Source organism: Serpula lacrymans (assembly GCF_000218685.1).
Source record: "Serpula lacrymans var. lacrymans S7.9 unplaced genomic scaffold SERLAscaffold_9, whole genome shotgun sequence".
Classification (NCBI taxonomy): Eukaryota; Fungi; Basidiomycota; class Agaricomycetes; order Boletales; family Serpulaceae; genus Serpula; species Serpula lacrymans.
Window position 1 is genome coordinate 1,903,893 of NW_006763298.1, and position 26,364 is coordinate 1,930,256.

The 26,364-nt window shown below is 45.4% G+C and overlaps 7 protein-coding genes across 7 annotated transcripts; 3 read left to right on the forward strand and 4 right to left on the reverse strand.

Moving 5' to 3' along the window:
- Positions 1 to 5,228: 5,228 nt before the first annotated feature.
- On the reverse strand, positions 5,229 to 6,965 carry alc3 (amp-CoA ligase; the record flags this gene model as incomplete). The annotated part of the gene is made up of 7 exons (XM_007320464.1): positions 5,229 to 5,655; positions 5,723 to 5,919; positions 5,982 to 6,099; positions 6,166 to 6,261; positions 6,314 to 6,561; positions 6,612 to 6,668; positions 6,721 to 6,965. 7 exons carry the CDS (start codon positions 6,841 to 6,843, stop codon positions 5,472 to 5,474), a joined length of 1,023 nt encoding a protein of 340 aa, XP_007320526.1.
- Positions 6,966 to 7,383: 418 nt separating this feature from the next.
- nps14 (putative nonribosomal peptide synthetase) lies at positions 7,384 to 12,196 on the forward strand (the record flags this gene model as incomplete). Its single annotated transcript, XM_007320465.1, has 5 exons — positions 7,384 to 7,902; positions 7,957 to 8,572; positions 8,627 to 9,018; positions 9,083 to 10,468; positions 10,536 to 12,196. 5 exons carry the CDS (start codon positions 7,384 to 7,386, stop codon positions 12,075 to 12,077), a joined length of 4,455 nt encoding a protein of 1,484 aa, XP_007320527.1.
- Positions 12,197 to 12,387: 191 nt separating this feature from the next.
- Positions 12,388 to 14,434, reverse strand: mox11 (putative monooxygenase; the record flags this gene model as incomplete). Its single annotated transcript, XM_007320466.1, has 10 exons — positions 12,388 to 12,596; positions 12,655 to 13,037; positions 13,095 to 13,139; positions 13,198 to 13,235; positions 13,304 to 13,555; positions 13,614 to 13,655; positions 13,716 to 13,804; positions 13,865 to 13,973; positions 14,036 to 14,134; positions 14,186 to 14,434. 10 exons carry the CDS (start codon positions 14,432 to 14,434, stop codon positions 12,388 to 12,390), a joined length of 1,515 nt encoding a protein of 504 aa, XP_007320528.1.
- Positions 14,435 to 14,785: 351 nt separating this feature from the next.
- Positions 14,786 to 16,861, forward strand: mox12 (putative monooxygenase; the record flags this gene model as incomplete). The annotated part of the gene is made up of 12 exons (XM_007320467.1): positions 14,786 to 14,866; positions 14,914 to 15,021; positions 15,071 to 15,199; positions 15,269 to 15,398; positions 15,448 to 15,531; positions 15,593 to 15,704; positions 15,761 to 15,872; positions 15,929 to 16,030; positions 16,093 to 16,104; positions 16,164 to 16,338; positions 16,390 to 16,630; positions 16,690 to 16,861. 12 exons carry the CDS (start codon positions 14,786 to 14,788, stop codon positions 16,859 to 16,861), a joined length of 1,458 nt encoding a protein of 485 aa, XP_007320529.1.
- Positions 16,862 to 17,464: 603 nt separating this feature from the next.
- Positions 17,465 to 19,236, forward strand: SERLADRAFT_440027 (uncharacterized protein; the record flags this gene model as incomplete). The annotated part of the gene is made up of 8 exons (XM_007320468.1): positions 17,465 to 17,499; positions 17,558 to 17,769; positions 17,826 to 17,891; positions 17,946 to 18,322; positions 18,382 to 18,633; positions 18,685 to 18,774; positions 18,826 to 18,876; positions 18,928 to 19,236. 8 exons carry the CDS (start codon positions 17,465 to 17,467, stop codon positions 19,234 to 19,236), a joined length of 1,392 nt encoding a protein of 463 aa, XP_007320530.1.
- A 4,456-nt stretch (positions 19,237 to 23,692) lies between these two features.
- Positions 23,693 to 25,043, reverse strand: SERLADRAFT_472219 (uncharacterized protein; the record flags this gene model as incomplete). Its single annotated transcript, XM_007320469.1, has 5 exons — positions 23,693 to 24,014; positions 24,069 to 24,147; positions 24,216 to 24,303; positions 24,358 to 24,749; positions 24,828 to 25,043. 4 exons carry the CDS (start codon positions 24,584 to 24,586, stop codon positions 23,835 to 23,837), a joined length of 576 nt encoding a protein of 191 aa, XP_007320531.1.
- A 507-nt stretch (positions 25,044 to 25,550) lies between these two features.
- SERLADRAFT_472224 (uncharacterized protein) lies at positions 25,551 to 25,927 on the reverse strand (the record flags this gene model as incomplete). The annotated part of the gene is made up of 2 exons (XM_007320470.1): positions 25,551 to 25,686; positions 25,739 to 25,927. 2 exons carry the CDS (start codon positions 25,840 to 25,842, stop codon positions 25,599 to 25,601), a joined length of 192 nt encoding a protein of 63 aa, XP_007320532.1.
- Positions 25,928 to 26,364: the final 437 nt, after the last annotated feature.

The following is a 26,364-nucleotide window of genomic DNA, read 5'->3' on the forward strand; positions in this document are numbered from 1 at the left end:
TGCGTGAGAGACTTGTAGCTAAAATAAGAAGAAAGGCAGTGCAGCACGAGAAAGAGGAGTTTGAACAAAAGGAAAGTGCCGCATGGCACAGTGTAAGAAAACTACAGTAAAAGGTTAAAGCGGAGAATGAAAATAAAAGGAAAGGTCCGGAAATGTGTTATCGTAACAATGCACAGTATAGCTGTGCAAAAAGAATGAGAAAGAACATGAAGGAAGGAATGTATGCTGACAAATCCTACATAGATAGTACAGGATAAGATTGTCAAAATAAGGAAAAGAAAGAGATAGAACAATGAATGCTGTGTAAGTAATGTCACAAGTTTGTACAGCCATAAAATAAATTCCAATAGCAGAACAAGAGCAAGAAAATCATGATGTCATGGGGAGATGCAGTAAAAAAATGGCAAGGCAAAACAATATCAGTATCAACACGGTTCCTTTATTGTCAGTCAGGCATTCTAAAAAAATACGTGTCCATAAGAATGATTCAAAAATCAAAAATAATTGCACTGCAAATGAATGTTCTGCTGGAATAAAAGGAACTGGAGCCACCAGTCCACCACCTAGTTCAAATCCGATGGCTCCATGGCCTTACCAATGGTCTGGTTATAATGGACCACTCAGTCAAATGAGGGAGGGAGAGGAGTAGTTCCAATCTGGAACAAATGTGTCCCAAGCAGCATGTGGTAAGTGTAGCTGTAGCAAAGACAATGGACGAAGGATAAATGTACCCAAGTGAATAGGACAGTGATGTACATAGGCAACACAAGGGGATGAACCTTCTCCAGCTCAAAAACTACCCACCCACACTCCAACCGGGCGGGACGGGCGACCAATAATTTGATAGTATACAATGGAAGATTGATGTCATAAAGATGGACCTGTTGCCCAATTTGGACCGGCCACCAGGGCTTTGCTGATATTAGCAGTGGCACATGGTGGTCAACACATTGGCGATGGAAGCAGATAGAGAACAGTGATATCAGGTATGGTGGAGGAGCAAGGAAGACGAGTAGGAGGAGGGTGGAGGTGACAAAGAAGTGGACTAGAATAGGAAGCCAGAAATGACTGTCTGGTGAGAATAAAGAAGACAGTAAAGGGCCCATAGTGGGGCTGAGTAAAGGAAAAAGGGTAAAGGAGAATGACAAAAGCGAGGGCGCAATGTGTAGCCAGTGGCAACACAAAAATTTGCCGAAATGCGGAAAGTACCAAATGGAAAGTAAAGGTGAACACAACTTGATTGCCTAATAGAGGTGGTGCTGATCAGACACAAGTTCAAAAAGGGCAATATTGATTACTATTCCATGTGGCACCATGCCTGTGTGGTGCAAATGTGAGTCTTTTGAATATTCACTTCATTATTGGCACCTGTCCATGCTACTAATCAACTTTGGTGCATGACAGCGTGGAAGTTCTTGAGCGACCTCTTGTACTTTGGACCATTGTATTTTTCAGGTTTCAAATCTCAGCTTGAAGAGCCGTCTGTCCTGGAACAAATTCCTCTTATCAATGCACCTATTGTTGCTGCCCGAGCAATGGATGTGAATAACTCAACTATTTCAGGTAAAATTTATGCCGTTGTGAATCTCATGGCACAAGGGGGGGTCAAAGAATTGGTGGAAGATACCAACCTTGATCATGTTGATGTATCTGAGCACATAGTCTTATTCCATGGGGATTTGGGCACAGGAGAGCAGCTGCAGGCTATTCAGGAGCAAAGATCAATCGAGGAGACACCCTGGAACCATTTTCAATACCTCATTTCTGTACCAGGTCTCTTCCATCTTAAAATGGCTTGTGCTGACACATTATGGTGCACATTCCTGCAGTTGGCAACAGCAAGACAAGATGAAACAAGCTTGATGCACAACGTGTCCATGTTGCAACCTAGAGAAACAGGTATATATGGCAGCAAGCCGGGGTTTAGGCATATGCATCAGCTGGTCAATCACCCTGGAATATACCACTGTCTTGATTGCTGGAGAGTTGAGGTGAAGACTTGTAATCCAGCTCATTCTACTCTTGCCCTATTTGCAACTTCAGCACCATCATTTGAGGAACTCAAGGCTATAGCTATCCACCTAGCCAAGGCTTGTTATGATACACAATTTTTGGACCTTTAAATCTCATTCTCCTCTTTAACTTTCTTCTGTAGTTTTCACACACTGTGCCATGCGGCACTTTCTATTTTGTTCAAACTCCACCTTCTCGCGTTGCACTGCCTTTCTTTATTTAGCTACAAGTATCTCATGCAGTGGAGCTGGTCACACGGGCTGTGCCCCATGACATCATCAGCCACTGCCTTCATCAACTGTATAGTACACATGTACAAACAACTTGTAGTAGTATATATACCCCAATACTAGATCAAGGAGATTACTCAGTAAGTCCTCCTGTTGTTTACCCACAACAAACTCAGTCCTATCTAAAGGGTGACCACTCCTCTCACTTCTTTAGAGCTTTGTCTGAGTTGTGCGCCAGAGTATACAAACTCTTGGTTGTAACATGACATGGTCTGATTCTGATGAAATGTGGGCGCGTCAATCTCAAAATAGCAATCCAAGAAAGGTTCATCTGATAACCGGACTCAGAATTCTCACCAGCCTTTTCATCTTCAAAACATACACTGAAAAAGTTTTGGCAGCACCCCACATTTATGTGGCTATCAGCATTCAGTAGGAAGTCTATTCCAACGTCTAACTCCTCCTTTTCTTTCTTAAATTTTTTATTACCTCCTGGCTTGACCTTCAAATGTTTTTCTTCAAGCACGTGCTTCAAAACTGTCCCATTAAACTCCGCTGTAAGTTGACACATGTGTGAATCTAACATTCCTTCTTCAGGTTGAGACTCATCATTACTTGTCTCCTCCTCAGCTGGCTCTACTACCTCCCTGTTTGATCCATGCAATGTCAAGGCAATTTGCTGGGCCGGTGCTTGTAGTAAGTTCCCTTTTCATTTTGTTTCTTTCTTGTTTCTGTGCTCATCTTTTTTCTTCCTCTCATTGTCAAGATATTCCTTTTCAGCAAAAAGTAGTGCTGTCCCCAACAGTGCTTTGTCCCGAACTTTCCCGGCCAAATCTCTGCCACACCATGGGCAGCTTAGCCTTGTGGTGTACTCGCCATTGGATGGCCAAAAGGATGTCAGGAATATCCATTTCCTTTATAAGTAGTTGGTCACTGTATACTGTAGGCCTTAAGACCAGTTACTGACCATACCAAATGAGTCTATTGTGCATAGGCCCCATGTGCTGCTGTCTAGCAAATGTTCATATTCTGTTTCTTTGAATATTGTTGCCATATCTGAATTAAACCACTTGATTTTTTCTTGCATATCAGGTGGTAGACGACCTTGAAGGAACTTGGCCACATTGATCAAGTCCTGGATATCATCAAAAAAACACTAGGAATTTAGGTGGATTTCCATCACCCTACTTCCAGCCATCTGGTACAAGGAATCCCAGGTCTGCAAAAGTATGGAGGGAGTGTTCAATTTTGCAAATACCAATTGCAATGTTTGGGCAGTCAGATGAGCGACAAGTAGTTGTGAGTTTATCTCCACACAGTTGTAGAAGCTTGCTGATGTTTTTTATAGCACTGGAGCTGAGTGTAGCAGATGTAATGACAAAAGGGACATTGGGTATAGTGTAGTGTAGTGATCAAAGTTCTTTGTATTCTGGTCAAAACTCACACCATTCTACTATACAGTGTGTCTCATCAAACACTACAGCAATGATTCGAGCACTAAAATGAACATCATGTAAGATTCTCTCAAATTCACCTCCTGGCTTCATTATTTGTTCCGGGCTGATTATTACTGCTCTGTAGCTCATATTTTTGATTGCCTGACAAAGTCTTATCAATAATATCACAGATTTAAATGATGGTAAACTTTACTCTAAAATTGCTGGCCATTGCAGTCTTTGAATTAATAGCTATAGTGGCTATCCCAGCTTTTGCTAGTGATTCAGCATTTTTTGTACCCAGAAGGTTGAGTGGTGTAACAATTATAAAGATTCCTTGTGGTCTGAACAGCAGTGGGATGAAGAACACCAAAGTTTTACCTGAACCTGTACCTGCTATCAATATAACATCTTTGTCTCCCTTTAAGATGGCTTGTCTGGCCTTGGCTTGCCAAAGGCATGGGTAAAGACCCAGCTTGTGACTAGTGATACTCCGGATGTCCTCTAGTGGAGGAACAATAAGGGTGATCGGAGTGGTGCGAGAAGCCATCAGCGTCTATTCTATCTGGGTGGTATACCTCCAATCACAAATGGCTGGATTAAAAATAATGAATTTGTGTGTGAATAAGTATTTGAGGGTACGGTGTCACTGTGGCAATGGATTGTTTACTGGTGTTATATGCCAGCCTCTATGGAGAGAGAGCAAGGGACGTTCAAATTTTCTGGCCATGTGATGTATTCTATTTTTATTTATTTTCATATGTCATCTCACATTAAACCTCTAGGATAAATCCCTCCTCTCTCAAAATAGAGACTGCTATTCCGCCGGTCCTGTGTCACCTGCCCCATATATGTGAATAAGACTGGAGTGAGAACATGAGGAATTCACAGTTGCACCATCAATAACATTGCCCTCCGGGCACTCCTGGCCCCACGGCGAAAGTTATACCATCATTTGTATATATCATATGGTAAGAATGTGGTACGAAGGCTTGAGGTGTGAGACATTTGGAATAATGATGATTTTTAAATTACAAGTTTTGAAGTAATGCACACCATACAACTCAAAGTAGGCATGGTTATGGTTATTGTCATTGGGTCAATCAAAAAACCAACCAAGGATTTCTACAGGACAGACCTTGCCAACACTCTTCTTCAAAATGCAACATGACACTCGGATCGTCAAAGGGGCACTGCAAGACGAATGGTTTGATTGCATTGGTTAGGTGTTCTCGAGACAACTCATTTTCATTCAAGTTCATTGGTGTTAATTGGAAGCAAGGGAAGTATGGGGTATTGAGAGGTGCATACTGTTCCTGCACAAAAAGATGTGTGTCTGTGATACTATGTCTGTGGCGGTTCAATGAAAAGAGATGGCGCTCATGTGCCAAGTGCGGATGGTCAGGTACAAATCACCGGGGCCAAAAGTAGTGTAGTGTCAAAAGCTGGTTCTGAGACCTGGTAACCTACGGTACCAGGAATAGGTCAAGTGACTACAGAAGTACAATGACATCAAGGGAAGAAATTACATCATGCTCCACTTGATTCTTTTTCTCTTCCATTTGGTTGCTCCTCTTCTACGGTTCAATGCACTCTCCTAATAGGTCAAGAACGTTGATGACGCTACGGCTGAACATGTAATCCTATTGTCGTTTGAGCCAACTATACGGAGATATAAAAAACGGCATTTTGAATACAAAAGATCTCTTTGGGAGTTGCAACACTCGACCAAGATGGTCAAGTGTCAAATCACAAAACCTTGCCCTCTCAAATCTATCGAGGGTTTACGACGTTAGGCGGTATCATAGATTGGGGTATCTTGATATTCCAGAGACATCAAATATTCGTTGTAACGATTCCCATGCGCGTCCTTCTCCGTGGATAACATTGCTTGACGGATCCTTTGTAAATCAATGAGATCAAGAGACAAACGAAGGGCCCCCATATTTTCCACGGCATAGTTAACGGTTTTCGTTCTATAAGCAGGGTGCTAAGTGTCAGCGCGAAAGATCGTAAGCATAAGGGATAGAATGTGCCAATTACCCTGGAATTGGGATAATATCATCTCCTTGTGCGAGTAACCAGGCAAGAGCAACTTGTCCTACAGTTGTGCCCTCGTCATACTTGGCTGCGATTGACTCTAGTACTTTCACCAGATTCAAGATACTAGGGAAGTTGGCTTCCGAATATTTAGGAATGGTTCTAATAAAGTTGTCCTCGGGAACGTCCGCATATGATTTCTGTAGAGACAATACATAAACGTGTGGTTCAGGTAGCCACTGGAAGGTACATTAGGACGTACATATCTTCCAGCTAGAATGCCTCGCGCAAGAGGGGAGTATGTCACGACGGCAACCCCAAGCTCACGAGCAGTTTCAAGTAACCCATTCTTTTCAATATCAAAAATAAGAGGTGAATATCTGGAAGGGCGTGTCGATAATTCAGTTGAAATATGAGGAAAGAACATAAAAATAAAATAAGCGCACTCCACTTGGATGGCAGCTATAGGATGAACAGCGTGTGCACGTCGGAGTGTGGCAGCAGAAGGTTCTGATAACCCAAGGTACTTGACTTTACCTTCCCTGTTGTACGAATTCAATTTGCTAGCATAGAAAATATGAATCATATAACTACTTGACAAGTTCCGCCATAGCACGAATGGTGTGCTCAATCGGCACAGTGGTGTCAACGCGATGAAGATAGAAAAGATCTATGCACGACACACCCAGCCTGGAGAGGGATTCTGCACAAGATTGTTTGGCATATTCTGGGTGTCCATCGACGGCAAATGTAGGTGTGATTCCAAATTTGGTAGCGAGAAAGATCTGAGAGCGCTTTCCAGTACGTTTGAACCAATTCCCTATCAGCTCTTCACTATCATTCTGAAATAGATGTATGAGCGAGGAAAGTGTCCAATAGAGCACGGACTGACATAAATCCATGCAGTATCCCAGTGGGTGCAACCAAGTTCAAATAGACGGTCTAGGACCTACGCGAGTTACTTCAAGTGAGATGCCTGTGGTGCAAAGTTGAAAGCATACCGCGAAACGCTCTTCGTCGGTGTCAGCGGCTCCATAGTACAAACCAGCTATGCCCATGGCACCATAACCAATGGCAGGCAGAGAGGCATCACCGATTTTGCGAGTAGGTATACCAGAAGACATAGCAAAAGCGCGAGATGGGGCGACAATACAAATGGTAAGTTTAAGTTAAGAGGCTAAGAGGCACTGATAGCACAATAAAGCAGACTTCAATTTCATCTATTACTAGTACTGGTGTCCGCAGTGCAGACTTGGAAGAATTGCCATTGCACAGGCCACGCTATTCGGCCGCGGCTATTAGAATCTGAGTCCGAACCGAGTTATTTTTCGTCTCTCCTGTTTTTCTTCTGATCTTCCATGATCTCAGCCGAACTATCTCTGAAACTAAGTATACTTACCCGTGTCTCAGTATGTTGTAGGTACGGCATCTGAGCAACGTCAGTCTGATCCACCGTATCTCCCTATTTCTGTTCCGAGTCGTCTGCCAGTGACTCAGGATCCAAAGGTCAGCTCATTTCATGCTACGTAATTATTCGGTAGAAGAGAATAGGAGCATCACGGGGGAAGTGTGGTTATGTGGTAATTAAAACATGTCGTAGATAGATGCCAGAATCCTTTCTCAGCACCTTAACCTGCAGGCTTCACCGTGACCAGCTCAATATTATGGACAGTCTTATCCATCGATTTCGTCAACACGTAGAGCTACGCCCCACCTCCGTCGCGGTCCAGGACGACTCCCTCACTCTCACTTTCCAGCAATTAGATATATGGTCCAATGTTCTTGCTCACAAAATTGCTTTGAGTTCAACAAGCCCATCGGAGAAAATTGCCATCTGCATCCCTCGTTCGACTCTCCTACTAGTATCCATTCTGGCAATTGTCAAGGCTGGATTTGCGTACGTACCTCTCGATCCATCCGCTCCTTTGGCTAGAGTCGAGGATCAAGTGTCCCAATGTGACCCTCAACTTCTGATAGTTGCCTCTGGGCTCACTGGCGACCACCTCTCTGAGGTTTTCAATCGTCCAATAGCCTTGGATATTGCTTCCATTGTTACCACCTTATCTGTAAATGAACACGAACATCCCTTTTCACTTGCCACAAATATCGATAACACCGCTCTCCTCGCTGTTATCTTCACTTCAGGCAGCACTGGAAGACCAAAAGGAGTGCTCATCGAACACGTAAGTCTACTCTAAGTGGATAATATGTGTTCCAACTACTCACAATTTGCTTAGGCTAGCATGATTAATCTTGTGGATGGTCCTACCTTGGAAATCCGACCAGGTGATCGTGTCGCTCTGACAGCCAACCCCTCATTCGATGCTGCCTCCTTCGAGATCTGGAACAGCCTCGTTCATGGCGCAACCATCTTCATCTTGACAGCACACCTCGCAGATACAGACGCTGTTGCAGCCTTCTTTCGAGAAAAGCAGATTCAAAAGGCCTTTCTTCCTACTGCCGTCTTTCATCGTCTATTTGGTGATGCCAATGTCGCGGCCTCCCTTAATGCCACGCTCCGCATGATCAACATTGGTGGGGAGAAGCTCAGTACTGCAGTCGCAAAGACATTCCTACGACATGCTCCTGATGTTCGTTTGAGAAACGGGTATGGTTCGACGGAGACAACAGTCTGTGCTACTGTTTTTGAAGTTACTCGAGAGGCTCTCCAATTTGACGACGATATCGATATGCCAATCCCCATTGGTTGTTCGATACCAAACACTCGATTTTTCCTCTTGGATGAGGACCTTCAGCCGGTGGACTTTGGACATGAAGGAGAGATATGCATCAGCGGAGCAGCACTCGCCCGTGGTTATCTCGACTCGCCCAAAGTTTCGTCTAGCAAGTTCAGTAAGTATCAGCAGTTTTGGATTAAAAAGCAATTAGACCCTGATTAAACTGCAGCTTCTGTGACGGGTCTCGAAGGATCAACTGAGATCACCAGAATATACCGAACTGGCGATGTCGGCAAACTTGTGTCTTCTCCTAGCGGACCTATACTGGTCTACGTGGGCCGAAACGACAACCAAATCAAGATTCGTGGTCAGCGATTGGAACCTGGAGAGATTGAGGCTGTTCTGTGCAGCAAAAGCGACAGCGTCGGCGAAGCTGCAGTGATAGTAACTGAAGACGAGAAGATGATTGCTTTCGTGGTTAAGAAGAATATGCCTGATACTGGCGCTTCGAATGATGCAACGAAGTTGGCAGTGAATCAAGAGGCATGGGATGCTTTTCATGCTCAATACGACTGGGAAAACATCGATCCCTCGCGCATAGGTGCAGATTTCACGGGTTGGGTATGTTTATTTCTAGGGCGTTCTGAAACTATTACTGATCCATGTATTTGTTTCAAATTTGCAGGTTAGTATGTATGATGGCGTTCAAATACCCCTACCAGCCATGGAAGACTGGCTTGCTGACACTCTGGAGGGAATTCCCGTGAAACCTGATGATTCGGTTCTTGAAATCGGCTGTGGGACCGGCATGATTTTATTTTCGATAGAATCTCGCTGCAAACATTATATCGGTATTGATATGTCTGGTCCCTCTTTGGCCTTTGTCCAATCTCAGATCGCACGTCGTGATCTTGCGAGTAAGGTGCAGACAATCCAAGGCATGGCAGACCAGCTGGCAGACTTCCTTCCGACTGAAACTCGAGTCGATATGGTCATCTTGAACAGCGTCGTCCAGTATTTCCCATCTCGAGACTACTTAGAAAATGTTTTACGTCACTGTGTGGACAAGCTGAACGATGGCGGTCGCATATTCCTCGGCGATCTTCGCGCCCTTGGCCTTGATATGCACCACGACTTAGCGCGATTACTTCACTGCGATCCCTCCCCTGACTTATCCGCTGCTGAGATAAAAGAACGACTCGGGTTATGGGAAAATCAACAGAACGAGTTCAAGACGAACCCATCGTTTTTCTTCCAGCTTCAAGAAAAACTTGGAGGTCGCATTTCACACGTCGAAATTCTTCCTAAGATGATGACCACTGAAAACGAGCTCAGTCAGTTTCGTTACCAAGTTATTCTTCATATCGGCCCTCAACCTACCTCGGTTGCACCGACCCAATGGATCCAATACAGTACGATCTCAGGGTTAAAGCATTTGCTAGCCGTATGCAATGATCAAATCTTGGCGGTAGGCGACATCCCAAATTCCTTCGTTTGCAGGCAAGAGGTGATGCTGCAACTGCTACGCAATGACAGGCCGCCGTTGACCGCATTAGAGTTGACTGAAGCTGCAGCCACTTCAGAATGGTGTTCCCAAGCTCTGTCGCCTCACGAAATTAGGTCTCTGGGTGCCCAGTACGGATGGCACGTCGCTCTCAGCTGGAAATCGTTAGGTGTCACCCGCACTCTAGCAGCAGTATTTTCTCGCGATCCTACGATCAAGCCTAAATTTGGAGGCGAGAATCTGGACAGCCAACCAACTAACCAACCCGTCGATGCAAGCCCCGCTAAGTCTTCGTCAGACGATGATCGATTACTGGCTACCACGTTGCGAGAACTTTGCCGAAACCAACTCCCAAGTTACATGGTACCTGACCATGTTCTCATCAAAGATGCTCTACCTTTGACGAGCAATGGGAAGGTAGATCGTAGATTACTCGCCCAGCGTAGCACATGGGCCCAGGACGTCGATTCTAATGACCAAGTGGTCGGGGCGTGTCAGCCAATGGATGACACCCAGGCTCGAGTTCAGCTCTGTGTTGGTGAGGTTCTAGAAGTCGAATTTAATAAGGTTCGTACTGCAATTTTGCCACTTCTAGTTATTCACTTATATCTCTTTTACCTATGGTCTTCACTAGATTCCTCTCGAAAAGGATTTCATAGAATTGGGCTTGCATTCGTTCCGCGCACCCAAACTTTTGGTAGCTCTGCGCTCCGAGTTTCAATTGGAAGTCTTACCTTATGCAACAGTTTACAAATATCCAAACGTTGCCGCTCTGAGCGCGCACTTGGATCAACAACTGATGTGCAAGTCGAATGGGAATGAAGGGTCAATCTCATCAATTCCAATAGGTTCCCGCAAACGTCGCCATGTTGAGTACGATCAAGGTGCCCTGGACACGGTTTTGCAGGTCCGGGGTCTCAGCATGAGCGATGTGGATGACGTCTACGAAACCACTGGTATCCAGCGATTTTGTTTGAAAGATTCGAGGCCTAGCATTTACATGATACATCAACTCTACACTGCGCACACGGATGTCGACATTCTCATTCAGGCGTTAGACACGATCCTCTCGCGACAAACCATCTTGCGTACCACTATGTTCGACAACAATAAACACCAGGTTGTCTTCCGATACTCCCCAAGTCTTCGAGACGAAATCATCAGCGTTCATGCAGCAGAAGATGCCCGAACCATCCAGGACGTTCTCAACGCTGGACATCACGTTTTCTCTCCGCCTGATAATCTGGTACATTTTGATGTCTATAAGACCACACCTGTTACCGTCCTGTATCACGTCCAGCACGCTCTTCTTGACGCTTGGAGTCGCACTTACTTCTTCACCGAAATCGAAAGTGTCATCGCTGGACTTCCTCTCCCCAAAGCTGTACCGTTCCGTAATTTCGTTGATTATGTAGTTGCAGAAAACCACCGCACTGCTTCTGCCACTTGGTTCGCCGATTACTACTCGAATTTAGATGCAATCCCATTCCCCGCTTCCGGAGAGGCTTCATCTTTTACAACTTCCTCTGTACTTGGCCAAAATTTAGAACGCGAGGAACGTGTCCCAGATCTGATGAAAATTCCTCAGGAGTATGGCATCCAATCAGCAACCCTTATGAAAATCGCAATGGCGATGGTCATGCGGAACGAGACCAAAAAAGACACCGTGGCGTTTGGACAGATTTATCTCTGCAGAAATGCAGCAGTTGAGGGCATTACACAGATATGTGGCCCAACCTTCAACTATCTGATCGACTCCGTCGATTTTCGGCCTGGTGAAACGGTGCTTGAGCTTCTCCGTCGTACCCAACTCATTCAACACGAAATGGTGGACAGGTCTTTCGTAGATCTCGATGCAGTACAAGATGCTGTCGATGTGGATTTGGGGCCTTTCTTACGATTTTCATGGAGCTCGCGATCTGAAGAAGAACCGACCAGTGAAACCCTTTTGCAGGCTGGTCCACTAGGTTTGAAGAGCGACCTGGCAGTTGATTGGACAACTGTTATTGATAACGAGCAAGTGAAGATTCTGGTGGATTATGACCCGCTCTTTTCTGAGCGGATGGTAAGCTATACAGATAAATTCTATAGGGCTGCCCGTTGGCTGGTTGCCAATATTGGAGCAAGCTGTTTAGATGATATGCACCTAGACGACAATGTCAAGGTCGTCGGTTGAAATCATGATCTGCTCTTTCACAAGTTCCGCCTGATATATGTTTGTACTGTATTTTGAAAAGCATGACAAGACAGTAATAATGTTCTGCAGACGGGAAATGTCCTAAATAGCTGTATCATAAAAACACACCACAGACGAATGTTCCAATTGCACGAGTTTCATGTAAGTTAAGTTCTGGTAGGACGTAGTCACTGAATAATAAAAGGCTTGCAAAGAAATGAAACGCCACATGATATCATGATACTAGTAAGAACCAAATATGAAGATTACGAAAAGCCAATCAACTACCAAGCAATGAAGCTCAATTACCCTATATTCCCGCTGTCTTCTTATAGTGCAAGTAGCGACCCTCACCCTTGGGTGAGAAACGACGCGCATCGCTGTAATTGATCTCAGGAATGCTGTGGAAGGTATTGTCATTCTTGTCAACGCGCGAATATTCGAATGAGGGAAGGAAAAGAGCTGTGGTGATTTTCAGGTGAAGCTTTGCACCCCGCATACCATGGCAAGGGTGTAGACCTGAAAACATGGCGATGAGTCCCAGAAGCGATACCTGAAGAGGCAGACGTCTACTCACCAGCACCCCAACCCAGATACGTCCATTGTGACCGCTCTCGATCTAGTTTCGTCGGATCAGCCCACCGTGCGGGGTCCCACTTCAACGGGTCAGGATAATTGTCAGGGTTGAGGTTCTCAGCTCCCATAGGGTACAACATGAAATCGCCACGCTTGACTCTCAGGCCATTTACTTCAATATCTTCGCCCAAATTGCGACGCATGGTAGGTACACTCATAGCCATTCGAACCGTTTCAGTAATGATGGCTTCCATCACAGGCGACGAGCCTTCCCATGCATCCAAAGGGATTTGCGAAAGGCGAGCATACATAGGAACAGTAGAGTCCGTGCTGTATTCATTGAGCAGTGTTTGGAACTCTTCGCGGACCTTGGCGTCCCATTCACTAGTGGTAGTGATATTAGCAACGCAAAGCGAGCGAGCAAAAAAAACGAATAGCTACGGGTGAGTTTTGAGGTACATTAGGATCCAACACACGACTATACCACTAAAGATAACATCAGGTTAAGCAACTAGCGACAGATTATGTGATAAAAAAGACTCACGTCGTATTAGTGCCAATAAAAATTGCCCACATCAGGAACTTTACCAATCCGACCAGCAAGGTAGGTGAGTGTCAGGACTAAGGAAGATATATGTCAACAAACTCACCGGGGCAATTTCATTAACGGTGTCACCCTGGTCCAGCATAAGTTGCACGGCATCATTTTCAGATCTTTGTTCAGCCTTCCTTTTGTTGATGGTATCAGCGAAGATTTCATAAAGTGCGCTAATAGCTTTGTCCCTGTTTTTTTTGGCACGGGATGGAATCCAAGGTACAACAGCATGAATAAAGCTGAACTCGTTTTCCGAGTTCCAGAAGAGCTCAGCAAGTTTCTCCACAGTAACGAGATCATCGGCGAGCTAAAACAATAGCTTCAAATTGAGAACGTCCATCGATCAAAATAAATAAAAATGTTACTTCGGTGGCACCTAATGTACGTATGGTCAGATGAAAGACGAGCTAGAACAATTGTAGGGTCAGACGTCGAGTTAAATAAGAAGCATTAACTGTGCTTCATACATTGTAGACACTTGTGAACGGGTCGATGCGGCCAGATCGAGGCCATGAACTCATGTGAGTCTGTAGGTCGGAGAAAAGTTCAGGAATGACTACGTATAACACAGATTATTTATTGAAGCCAAGTTAAGTTCTAAGCAATTCAAAGTCACCTTTCTGGAGACGATCTCGATGCAAAAGCATTTGGAGCCTTTTCAAGAAAAAGGCAGAGTACTTGTGATTGAACGAGCTTTGCTGAATTGCTACATCAAGACTAGAAGCCTTTTTGCGACATAGACAATCAGAATCTGCGACGAGAACAGAAAATATAAGAGAAGGCTGACTTGACCCCAAAGAACTTGGTAGCCCTCCGAGACACAAAAGGACCTAGTTCCATAAAATATCTTTCGAGGTTGTTTCCCGGTGGCAATGATTATTTCTTGCTATACAAGATTAATTAATAAAAGTCAGTCATGCTAATGAAAAGCCCATACGCCGCGTATAAGAAATTTGGATGTATTTCCAGCACGGTTGGCCGAGATAGCCATGTTAAGGAAGTTTTCGCGTTGTGTGAAGAAAGACGGTGGTCCAATGAAAGGTATACCAGGAAGGTAATGGAAGCCATCAGATTTTCTCAACCAAGAGTACAAGACAGCGAGGAGTCCTACGGAGACGCTCACAGAGGTCCAGATGATTAAGCTCATACTAGGACCATTCTCTACGAAGTAGATGAAGGGGAACATGGTGAGACTGACCATGTAAATGTGCCATAATTTCGAGCGTTTTTCAAGCCATTAGGCCGAATAGACATTGTGGTAAAATGGCTGCCAGCATTGTCCAGGCCTCGGGACAAGCAATTACTAGTTACTTACTCAGGTTTAGTCGCATACTCTGATCCGAAGAACCCTGATATGGTTACAACTCCGAACCACTGCTAGCTGCCGCATTATTCTGAAGAGATTCTCTTTCGAATTAGTCGCGACTAACTCAGGCCCAGATCCGAACAACAGATATTTCAGGGTCGTACTAGTAGGCAAACTCAATTTAGCTAGGTCAGAACCCTTTCAAATCAGCTCCTCAAGTAACTACTATTCATGAGTTACACAGTCGCTTTCGTTGGTTCGCTACTGCTCGCTATTGTCGTCTCCAAGTACTTGAAAACATCCGAGTCCAAGGTATGATTATTTTTCGCTATTGGTAATCAAATATTCAATTGTTCCAGCTCGACGCCATTCCAACAGTTGGACCAAATGGTCTTTTCTCGTATTATTGGGGTGCTTTTAAATACAATCTTCGTGCTCATGAGATAATACAAGAAGGGTATTCTAAGGTGAGTGCTATCAACACCATGAGATATCTATATAACATATCATTCATAGTATAAAGGCAAGGCCTTCAAAATTGCCAACTGGTCCGGTTGGGATATTATTGTGAGCGGCCCTATGCTTATAGAAGACATGAAAAAAGCTCCAGATGGTCACATTTCAACCATCGGAGCTGTCAGCTGTGTACGTACCATTTCGATGGCTCTACCTTCCATTGATACTTGGGTTAAAACACTATTATGGTGATGAAAGAATCTGAAAGTGGACCGCACGACAACATATCAGGTAGCTCAACTCGCTCGTAGTCTAGATGCTCAGTTGGCAGACATTCGAGATGAAATTACGACTTCCTTCGTTGATGTCCTTCAACTGAAGGGTAACGGTATGTCTATATAGATTTCTTTATTTCTTCTCTCACACTCCCTGTTAAGAATGGGTAAGCATACCTGCCATGGATGCTATCCACCAAATCATATGTAGAACGAGTAATCGTGCTCTTGTTGGCCTCCCTCTATGTAAGATGCGTCGACTTTTTGATTAAAACTGGTGCCACTTTTTTTACTGGTCTATGCCCAGGCCGTGATCCCGAATGGATAGCTCTTAACCTGCAAATCACCACTGACGTAATCAAAGAAGCAGTTGCAACTCATCTCTTACCTAGTTTCATGGCGCCGTATGTTGTTATTCCGTCAGAGATTCAGAAGAGCTTATAGTAATAAAATCTAATTCTAGCTTCATAACAAGATTTATGACGGAGGCTGGTAGCTTGGGGCGCGGGATCAAGATTTTACGACCTATCGTAGAGGAACATCAGAGGTGCTTGGATGAGTATGGGAGTGGTTGGGCTGAAAAACCGGTTCGTCGAATTTCAAACGGATTGTCTCAGTAAGCGGTTTACCACCATGACTTTAGAACAACATGCTGTCTTGGATCATGGATGAAGCAAAGGGAGAAGAGCGCTCAGTACGAAACCTTGCCATACGTATCATGACAATTAATTTTACTGCGAATTCTGTATGAACTACTTTTCTTAAGTCTTGTATTGATTACGGCTGACAACTCGACGCATGTGCCAGGATTCATCGATGGTATGTTCATATCACTGCTCCTATACAAGCATAAGTAGTTAAACATCTTTTGAGTATAGGTTTTCACACATGCACTGTTCTATTTAGCTGCATACCCTCAGTACATTAATCAGCTACGCAAAGAAGTCGAAACTGTGATAGAAGAAGATGGCTGGTCCAAGGATGCATTGGCAAGAATGCACAAGGTAGACAGCTTCTTGAAGGAAACACTGAGACTCGAGTGTATTGGTTTTGGTATGTTGGGATTTGTGTGGAACTTTTCGCTTGGTCTCATATACCTCCAAGTGTCTATGCTGCGCAAGGCTATGAAGGATTTCACGTTTTCTGATGGTACGGTCGTACCGGCTGGAAGTCTCATTTCTATTGCCTCTTTTCCCACACACCTCGACAATGAGATATACAACAACCCCAATGCTTTCGAGCCGTTCCGTTTTGCCCCTGAAGATGGAGAAGGGATAAACCCAAGGAACCAAATGACATCTATCAACTCGGAGTACTTGCCTTTCGGATTGGGAAGGCATGCCTGGTCCGTGCTTTTCGGCTTTGTCTTTGTAACCTGAGCTCATTGCATGTTATTCATTTTAGTCCAGGACGATTCTTCATTTCCAATGTGATGAAAGCCATGCTTGCGCACATTGTTGTGACATATGATACCAAACTCGAGGATAAAGGTGTACGACCTGCCAACGTAACATACGGTGTCATGTCGTCGCCTAACCCAAAGGCGAAGGTGGTGTTCAGGAAGCGCTTGCCATAGTTGGCTCGAGACTGGAGAGAAGTGCATGCTTTCTTATGGACCGTGATTATACTTATAGTAAGGCTACAGAATGACTACCAGTTCTCAATATCATACTCCCTGCACAGTTTTCCTGAGGAGGACTCGGAATAAGTAGAAAACTGGCTGGCATTCATGGGAAAAACTATGAGCCTATGAGCACGTACCAGGAGATGCTTACCCACATGGACTTTGTCATACCGATCAACACGTCCGCGTATGACTTATTATTGTGTAACCTAACCACCAACTTCTTACAGCATCTCAACATCAAGGCTTGCTTTCTGCAGCGGATAATCATGAATAGTCATCCTAGTACCGGACAGGATACGTATTTGCGGACGTATAGCTGACCAAGTTGTATTCAATTGGAGCTCACACCATGTTTTTTAGTTGACACTATTACGATTGGCTTAGTCGGTCGTGTCGTGTGAAGACAACCAGATGACCAAAACTGGGTCCGATCTGAATCCAGACATGATTCACAGAGAAGAAATATATAATGAGATACCACAGCGAGTTCAAGGCTGCACCACTTCTAACAAGTTCTTACTACCAAGCAGTCTATCCGGGCTATTATTTCTCATGTCTCCCGCTGGCAAGTTTCGTGTAGCAATCTGGTAAGTCTCCTCTTCAATCCCTCTCAAGGATATTTCTCAGGTCTGTGGTTGTTACTAGTGGTGCGGGAATAGGCGGGTTAATGCTCGCAGTTGTCCTCGGCAAATATTCAGACATACCTATTGATCTATACGAGGCACAGGCAGAAATTACGACGGTAGGAGCAGGAGTAACGGTCTGGCGCAGGACGAGGGAGATAATGATAGAGCTAGGTTTGTACTCAGAACTAAGTGAAGTAACGACACGTTCCTCTGATACCAGTCATCCATATGGTAAGCCTTCACCTTCAATACGAGTGAAAGATTTAAGTTTATTTTATTTTAATCAGGCCCCACTTTCCGGAAATCAGATATCCTTGAAGGAGGCTTTAAATGGTTTGACTTACTCTTTGGTTGTGAGTATAACACCTTGCGTTTTCGGCTGAAGCTAAAGTTCTGGGTACATTTAGATGAGCCGTCTAGCCTTCATCGTCTTGACTTGGTAAACCTTCTGATACGACATCTGCCATCAAGTTGTACAATCCACACCATGAAGCGGTTGAAAGCTTATGCACGGGACGATTCTGGTGGCTTGGCCTTGGCCTTGAAATTCGCTGACGAGAGCACTGCAATAACAGATGTGCTTATTGGCGCTGATGGGATTAGATCTGCCACGCGTAGAGCACTCTTCGAGGGACTGGCGAAGGCCAGTCTACCTGGTTTGCAAAATGTATCGGAATATGTCAATGCTATGTGGACGGGAACCATCGTTTATAGATCACTGATTCCGACTGAAAATTTGGAGAAATTATATCCGGGAAATTCAGCTACAAAGAATATGATGCTTGTGGGTGTTGTCCTTCTGATTCTCTTTTTCAAGATACGTCAACTGACTTGTAAAATAAGTATTGTGGTAAGGAAAAGGTTGGTACTCACCTTTTTCGGTGTGCCTTGCTTGATAGTGACGTTCCCTTCATTGATCAGCATATCGTTACTTATCCTGTTTCGCGGGGCGCACTTGTCAACGTAGCGGCTTTCTACACCGAGGCTGAAGATATCGGCAAGAAATTTGAAGGACACTGGGTCTCGGACGCGTCAGAGGAGGAACTTTTAAAATCTTTCGAAAATTTCGAGCCAGAGGCAAGAGCTATTCTTCAGGTAAGGTGGAGGGTTCGTCTAGATGACAAAGTATTGCTGATGTTCCATTAGTGTTGTGAGAAGCCATCTAGATGGGCGCTTCATGTAACGAACAATTTACCACTTTCGACCTCGGGACGCGTTGCGATCATCGGTGATGCAGTATGTAAATTACTCGCTTGACATTGTCACCACTCAAAACACAATATGTAGTGCCATGCCATGACACCCCATTTTGGGGCTGGTGCAGGACAAGCTATTGAGGTATGGACAAAATGAACAAAGTGATGCTGACACTCACGACACATCATTCAGGATGCCTTCATTCTTGGTCGACTCCTTTCCCATAACCTCACAACACTATGCAACTTGCCCGACGTCCTTCGTATTTACCAAGACATCCGACTACCAGCTGTGACGCATATCTCCCAAAGTGCTGCTATCACTGGGTATATGTACGACTTCATGGCGCCTGGATATTACGATGGCGAAGACCGGTCAGATGAGGATGGGCTTGAGCAGCTGAAAGATGCTATCAATAAGAATTGGGAGTGGCTTGGGCAAACAGGCTCCATGGATGACTGGGCGGATGCAGAACGTCGCTTAAAGGAACTAGCGTCCTAAGTTTAGAAAATAAAAACCGCAAGGTTATTATTCCTGGTCCTAGGGTGACCAGCGTTGCATTCGCATCCTCGTCAAAGTCTCTTCACTTGAGTTCACATCGTTTTAGTTGATTTTCGATGTATATATCTACAGATACAAACAAATTATGGGAATAGGAATAGTCTAGAGTATAGCTATAACATAGCTCAGGCGGTTACAAGGATTAAATATAGAACATACTATCTTTCAAATCTTCGTGTACACCTTGCCCCCACATAGCTTCGGCGGATTCGAAAACTCGCTTTTCTTCCTCTTCTTTGTCTAATTTTCCCCGCCCCTTTCCACTGCTCTTTACTGTCCCCGCACTGGACTGCTTATCATCTGCGTTCAAAAAGTCATTGATATAGCATCGGCCTCTTTCGCATGCCAGATCGGCATAGTAAGCTGCAGGTGCTAGACTAACAGCCTTGGTTGCACGGGCATACAAGTAACTGATAGTATTTGTCCCTTGTTGCACCTCGTCGGCGCCAAGGCGGTTCTCGTCGTATATCACGGTATAATGTGTTGCTTTGACCGATCCCTGCAGTCCAGCGTGGGCTTGCAGATAGAAGTCAAAGTCAAACCTGTCAACGAGGTTTTGTTCAGTTCAGATTGCTAATTAATTTGGAAATTACTTACACTGCAGTGATGCCTTTGTCGACAACGGTGCCTGGTCGTGTGTTGCCATTCCTATCTGCGAAAGCAGAGTCGGTAGGGTAAAATCGTGCATGGTGGCGCTTTCCACAGATGATGATGGTGAGCTTGGGCCTATACGCCTCAGGTTTAGCTTCCGTTCCAGCTTTCAACTTCTTGAAAGAGTCTAGAATTTGTGGAAGCTCATTCTCGAGAACCACATCAAATTGGCCCTAAAACTACATTAGACAAGTAAAACAGGAACATAGTATTAAAAACGCACCTCAGAAACACCGTCACGATAAACATAGACTCTTTCTGGCAAACATTTATTTTTGGCCTTGTATACCAACAATCGCTCCACCATCATGGACGTTAGCGCATCTATCATCTAAGAAAAACCTTCGGTGCTAATCTTGGAAACGCTATAGTGGAGAAACTCACCTCCTGCTTGCTTTTCTGAATGCGCATACTTGCTGGAAACTGGACGAAAGTACTATCAACACTAGCCACTACTGCCGCAATAGATGGTGTGCCCGCAACGCTGGTTGGCCCAGGGTGTGTGACATCCATGCCAACCACCATGGTTCGCTTCGTCGTCAGCCACTTCATGCTCTCTGGATCGAGCTTGTGATTCACCCCACCGAGCTTCGTGTTTGCCTTGAGAGCGACATTTGAAAAGTATTGGTCCTGCTTCTTGCTGTCCCTCAACACCTTATCTGTGAGCATGTGGATGGTGTGTACACCAAGTTCGACATCACAGAGTCGTTTGATCCCAGGGTATATGTAGTTGTCGCGCCCCGAAAGGATGACAAGGATGAAACTCGGTTTTTTCGGGCCTAGCTTTGCCTTGATGATTTGTCGAATCTGGTCAATCGCTCGTATCCTTCCTGGGTCTTGATGGACAGGTATTAAAGCAAGGGTGGACAAGATCATCGGCTTAGAATTTAGTGCCATCCCACTGCTCTTGAGTTTGTTCCCAAACCCTTGCCATATGCCAGTTAATTTCGGATCGTCGGAGCCACCAAATACCTGATCACCATCCCTCACAACCAGAACCCACCAGCTATTGACGACACCTCCTTGGTGAAACGTAACATCCAAGATGTTCCAACTGCCATCTTTCACGTTAGGCGGTCTCCCGTTTCGATAGTTGAGTTTTGGAGGGGGAAGCTCCCGACCAGGGACGACCGCCATGTCATTAACAATAGAAATACCGAATCCTTCGACAGGAGCTGTGCGTGTGCCAGCTGTCAAAGCAAGCGTAGGGAGCCCTTGGTTGACGATAGAGTTGGCGTTGACAGCGGGTGGGTTGCATGCAAACTTGATCATGCTAGCGGTCTCTTTATCACTAAGTTTACCCCTAAAAGGTTCCCCGACCTCAATTTCGCATAATTCAGCGGGGACGAGCATGGACTTTGCCTTGTTCCCAAGATCGACGAGGGGAAGGTCGTCCGCATGCCGGAGTGTTATATTGAATTCTGAAACAAGTTCATTGTTAACAGGAACCCTCGACCACGAGAGAAAAACTGCCAAATTAACCCACTCTTTTTGAAATAAACTTCAACCGATATTCGACCACCATATTCGTCGCACTGGAAGATACTTTTCCTTGCAGTTGTTCCTGAAATTTTGTAGATAGCCTTCTTCATCTTATACCCACGATAAGTCGTTGCTACTTTGAGTTTTTGCACGAAGCGCGGAGGCATTCCTCCCCTGCTTTGCTGCTGGAACGCCACCATGGCATTGGCTAGATTGCCCGGGGTATAAAATGCAGTCATGCAGACATTGACGTTGACCATTAGTTCCTTGTATACTGGTCGCACAGAGATGAAGAAACCTTTCCAGGCTTCGACTCCGAGACTCAGTTGCTGCTTTTCTTGGGAAGGATAGAAATACTTGTTTTGGCCTACGCGGTAACCGGTTCGACCGGCATGTTGCTGAAGAACCAAATTGAGTCCAGATATGAGCGGGCCAGTGTCATAGTCCCGAAATTGGGAAGCTCCACTGAGGTGTCTAGACAAAGATAGTTAGAGACAGAGGGTACGAATAACACGATTGGATTATCAACACTCTTACTTTACTAGCTCGCTCGTGTCTAGCTCGCGCACAAAGTTGATTGAAACAGTGTACACTTTGGCATTAGCCTTTGGCCCGCTTTCTCCCTCTTCGTAGAATTTGATAGGCACGTCAAGGGGCTGCGGCAACTTCTTTGCTGATATCAGCCTCTCGCTACGATCGTGGGCCACGAACGGGATAAACTCCCGCCACCCATTCATCGTGCTTTGCTCAAGAAGCCAAAACAACCTCGCTTTGATCTTCTTGATATCCGTGGTGGGGGTGAAATCGATGTGGTAGTCGTAATACACCCCCTTTGGAATCTTGACGGGGAAGAAATTGGCGCGCAGGGTGATTTCACGTCCCAATGTCCCGAATCCTGGTCTGGGGGGACGCTCGGGACTGGGGTTGACTGATAGCTCCTTGAACGAGCTGACGAGCTGATTTAAGGAGGAGAGACGCTGGTCTATATTAGCAGGCGTGCTCCTTGCAAAAATAATGTCGCCAGGAGGACCACCTCGTTGCCCACCGAACCCTCCGCGAGGACCTCCTTGACCGCCACCTCTGTTATCGAATCCTCCTCGACTCCCTCCTCCTCCTCCTCCTCCTCCTCCTCTAAAGTCACCTCCGCCACCTCCTCTGAAGTCTCCTCTTCCTCCACCGCCACCACCGCGGCCTCCATCCCCTCTGCCCCTGTGACCACCACCACCACCACCACCTCTAGATTGACCACGGTTACTCATACGACAATATTTGAATGCGTTGGTAAGAAATCGAGGTTGTTGTTGCTTGAACGACACGATGAGAGTGCGCAAGGTTTATATGCATTCGGTTTTGAGCATGGACCGACCGACACCGCCTTGCTAAAATAGGCATTACACACACGTACACGGCGCCTGGGCTGTTGTAATGGGCCCATTCCAAACTCTCAGAGAACGTGGTAATAGGCGGTTGGTCGCAGCAAAACCAACCACCTACAACCACGTCATACGATACTCACTCCGCAACCCTCGAGGGGCTGCTACACTCATTCAAGCATTAAAGTGAGAATCACGCTCAAAGAGTCAGGCAAGGGCCCACTTAAATTAGCATTCCACTCTCACGAGAACGAGTCGCGCACCGACACGCAACTAGGATGAAATGCTTACCTCTGCATTTTGTTTTGATTTTACGTGGATCAGAACGAGATAGCCTTCTCCGCAGGCGCATGAGACCGTGGCGGATGCCTCGAGGAAACAGACCACCGTCTGCGTCGGTAAAAAAGCTACCTGATCCAGTCAAATGGCAAAACAATGCCCCACCGCGATTGCGCCACTGAAACTTGTCAATGATCCCCGTCTTGACGTTAGCGCTGGGAACGGTCCAGCATTGCCACCTTTACAAACCGCATGAGAATCTTTGTAGGACCAAGCGGATCTGAGGTGATTGATAACATTTGGTTAGTTGAATCCGTGAATATGACCATGTCTGTGAATTGATAGCAATATCACCATTCTTAATGCCGATTTGTCTCGTCCTTGGAGAGAAATCAATGAACTATCAGTGGGTATATGCGTGAGGACGAAGATGTCGAGGTCAACAGTCGAATGTCACACGTCACATGTCACACCCCAGTACGCGTGGTGGGCACCGGACCAACTTGAATAGTCAACATCCCCAAGTTAGAAGGATCACCCATCTTCCTTCAAATCATTCTTCTGGAGGCGAAGTCTTGTGTAGGCAATCGACTCATCAACCGTAAATGTTGTTAAGGAAATGTAATCGCTATTTGATACATGCAGACATATTTAATAATACAAAGTTCGTTCAGTGAGTCAAGTTTAATGATAGATTTAAAAAGCAGGTCCGTATAACCATCTCATTTTGAGCCTACCTTGAGTTCATTTATTTTAATTCGTTTTTGATTCCTGCACGCTCCTTCCGCTGACTCTAGTCCCAAATTTGGGATCAGGCTTCCAGAGTCCGGTTGCCTGGAGGGCTCGTGCATTCATGTTGTACACGATAGCCGCAGCGTTGAGACCTAGCCTGAGGAGAGGAGCCAGAGGAGGTATGAGGATGTTTAAGACGTCCTGATGAATAAAATGAGCCGCTAACGAGATTCACGGCATACTGAATGGACATACGTCAGGCTGTAAAAAGTTTTCCTGGCGTGCAATATAGTGCAAACCATTGTCTTCTCGCATAGACAGACGGATCAAAAACCTGCAAGAATTGATTTAATGATTGTATGGATTAGCAGGCTGGCATCAGTGATGTGGGGTTGTACTGACCGGGATTCGGCAGGTTTGAATGGGCTGAAGCGTGCTTTGAAAACCTGGACAATCTCCAGGTCGATCAAGTCCAGCTCCCTGTCATATACTGTGCAAGTACATGTCAGAACGAAATGGGTCAAGACAAGAAAATAAAATTGACAGATGCTCTGGATATTGCTGCGTGTATTGGGCGAGAGGATACGATACCACTGGTATACGCCAAGAATCGTATCACGCGAGTTTGGACTGGATTCGACGACGCAGAGCGGGTCGCGGAGGGAGGCGTTGGTGGTAAAATAATTAAGGACAGCTTTCTGCTGTGCGTCGGACTCAGCAGACGAAGTCAGCAGCTGAGCGATCTGCACAATCTCTCTTTGGGGGTTCTGCATGGTGATATGTCGGGAATGGCGGCCAGAGACTGCGAGTTAACCTACTCATATAGCGCACTCAGGGGGTCTGATGTCATGTCGTCGATCACGTCGTCATCCATGCACACCGCGTCAGTCGTCACAGAAAAGCCAGACATTTCCTCGTGACCAGCTCTGGACCCGCCTCATCGTCGCATACAGTGAGCTCAACGTACCCGCCAACGCCAACAACGATGCAGAACCCTGAAAAAGAAATACCCACCATTTTACACAGTCTTACAACTGCGTCCGCACCAAAGATCCTTCACGAAACCGTGCTCAAATACTACACTCCTACTGCCTCCTTGATTCATCCGCTCAGCTATGTCGTTTCTGCACCTGGCTCGCGCGACAAGATCATCGGCGTTTACGAATGGTACCGCATCCTCTCCCCGCAAACAGATTCCATAATCAAAGAATTAAGTGCGAACCAACCTAGCTTTTTGCATTGATGAAAATACATCGCATTTACCCTGTTTCTTTCGCCCATAGATTACAACAAGGAGGCGAAAGTCATGACAATACTTGTCGAACAGAATTTTGGGCCACGATTTAGCCCCTTCAGGGCACGTCCTTCCAGGTAAGTCCGTCTCCTGTAGCCAATATAAGATGGCAGCGACTTGGAGCTGGATAAATGCACTCACTCAAACTTCTAGTCTCCTCGTCCGTCTTGTACTGCAAGAAAGGGATGGCAAGTTCTACATCAGTGAGCAGCAAGATTACTTTCAGCTTACAGTGCGTATTTTCTAAAAAGCAATAACGTACACCCTTCCCTGACGCGGGAAGCCAATTTAGGAGCTGGCGACATATATTGCCCCTCCTCTGCAACCTATCGTCAAGTTGGTCCTTACCGGGTTTGCAACAACCGCGACCATTTGTGCACGCATGTATATGACCGGGAGAACAGGGTGGAAGAAAGCCACTGGAATACAAGACGCAGAAGTAAATGCGCATAAGGAGATGTATTGAAGTGTAATGAAAAATCGAGTGATCATCAGGCTGATAAGCCGTTTATTTCGTTCCGCTGCGCCCTACATTCCGTCATACAATGATAGGAGTAGTATTTTGAAGGAAAACTAGCGCTATTAAAATTATGATATGAACGACTCTGCAGTTAAGAGAGAGAATGCTCACATCGTGTTGCTCCTACATAGTATACTACGCCTGGACAGCTGTTGATAATGCGTTGATAATGCCATTCTCAACTGATGTACCGTTATCAACAGCTGTCCAGGCATAGTAAACACATATTAGTGCAGTGAAGATATTTTGAACTAGTTTGTCAAAACTGACATGGATCGCCCCAAACCACTATGCATTTATCCACCATCCTGGAGGATTTGGGCTGCTCGATCTCTACCAGCATTTCTTCGGTGGCCTTTGACGTGGGAGTCCATCGCGCGGATCAATGAATACGACAACCATGCACAATGCTTCCTTGTCTTCTTTCACTCCAACACACCCTAGACAATAGTGCATGACCTGGCATGCGAGTCTTCATCCGTTCCCAACCTTTGCTGCCTAAGCCCTCTTCTGAATAACATCAAAAATGTAACCGTGGTAGTATAACGTGGTTGACTTGTGTGCGATTTCTAGGAGTGAGCGTAGATAAAAGGATTATAATATGAAAACATACACGGTTTTGTGATACTTGTTTGTAGCGTCCTACCTGCAAGCAAACCAAAATAAACCCGTGGGAATAGAATTGACCCACTCCCGGCGGCAAGTCTCGCCGCTTGCGAGTCTGTCCTGACTCGGCT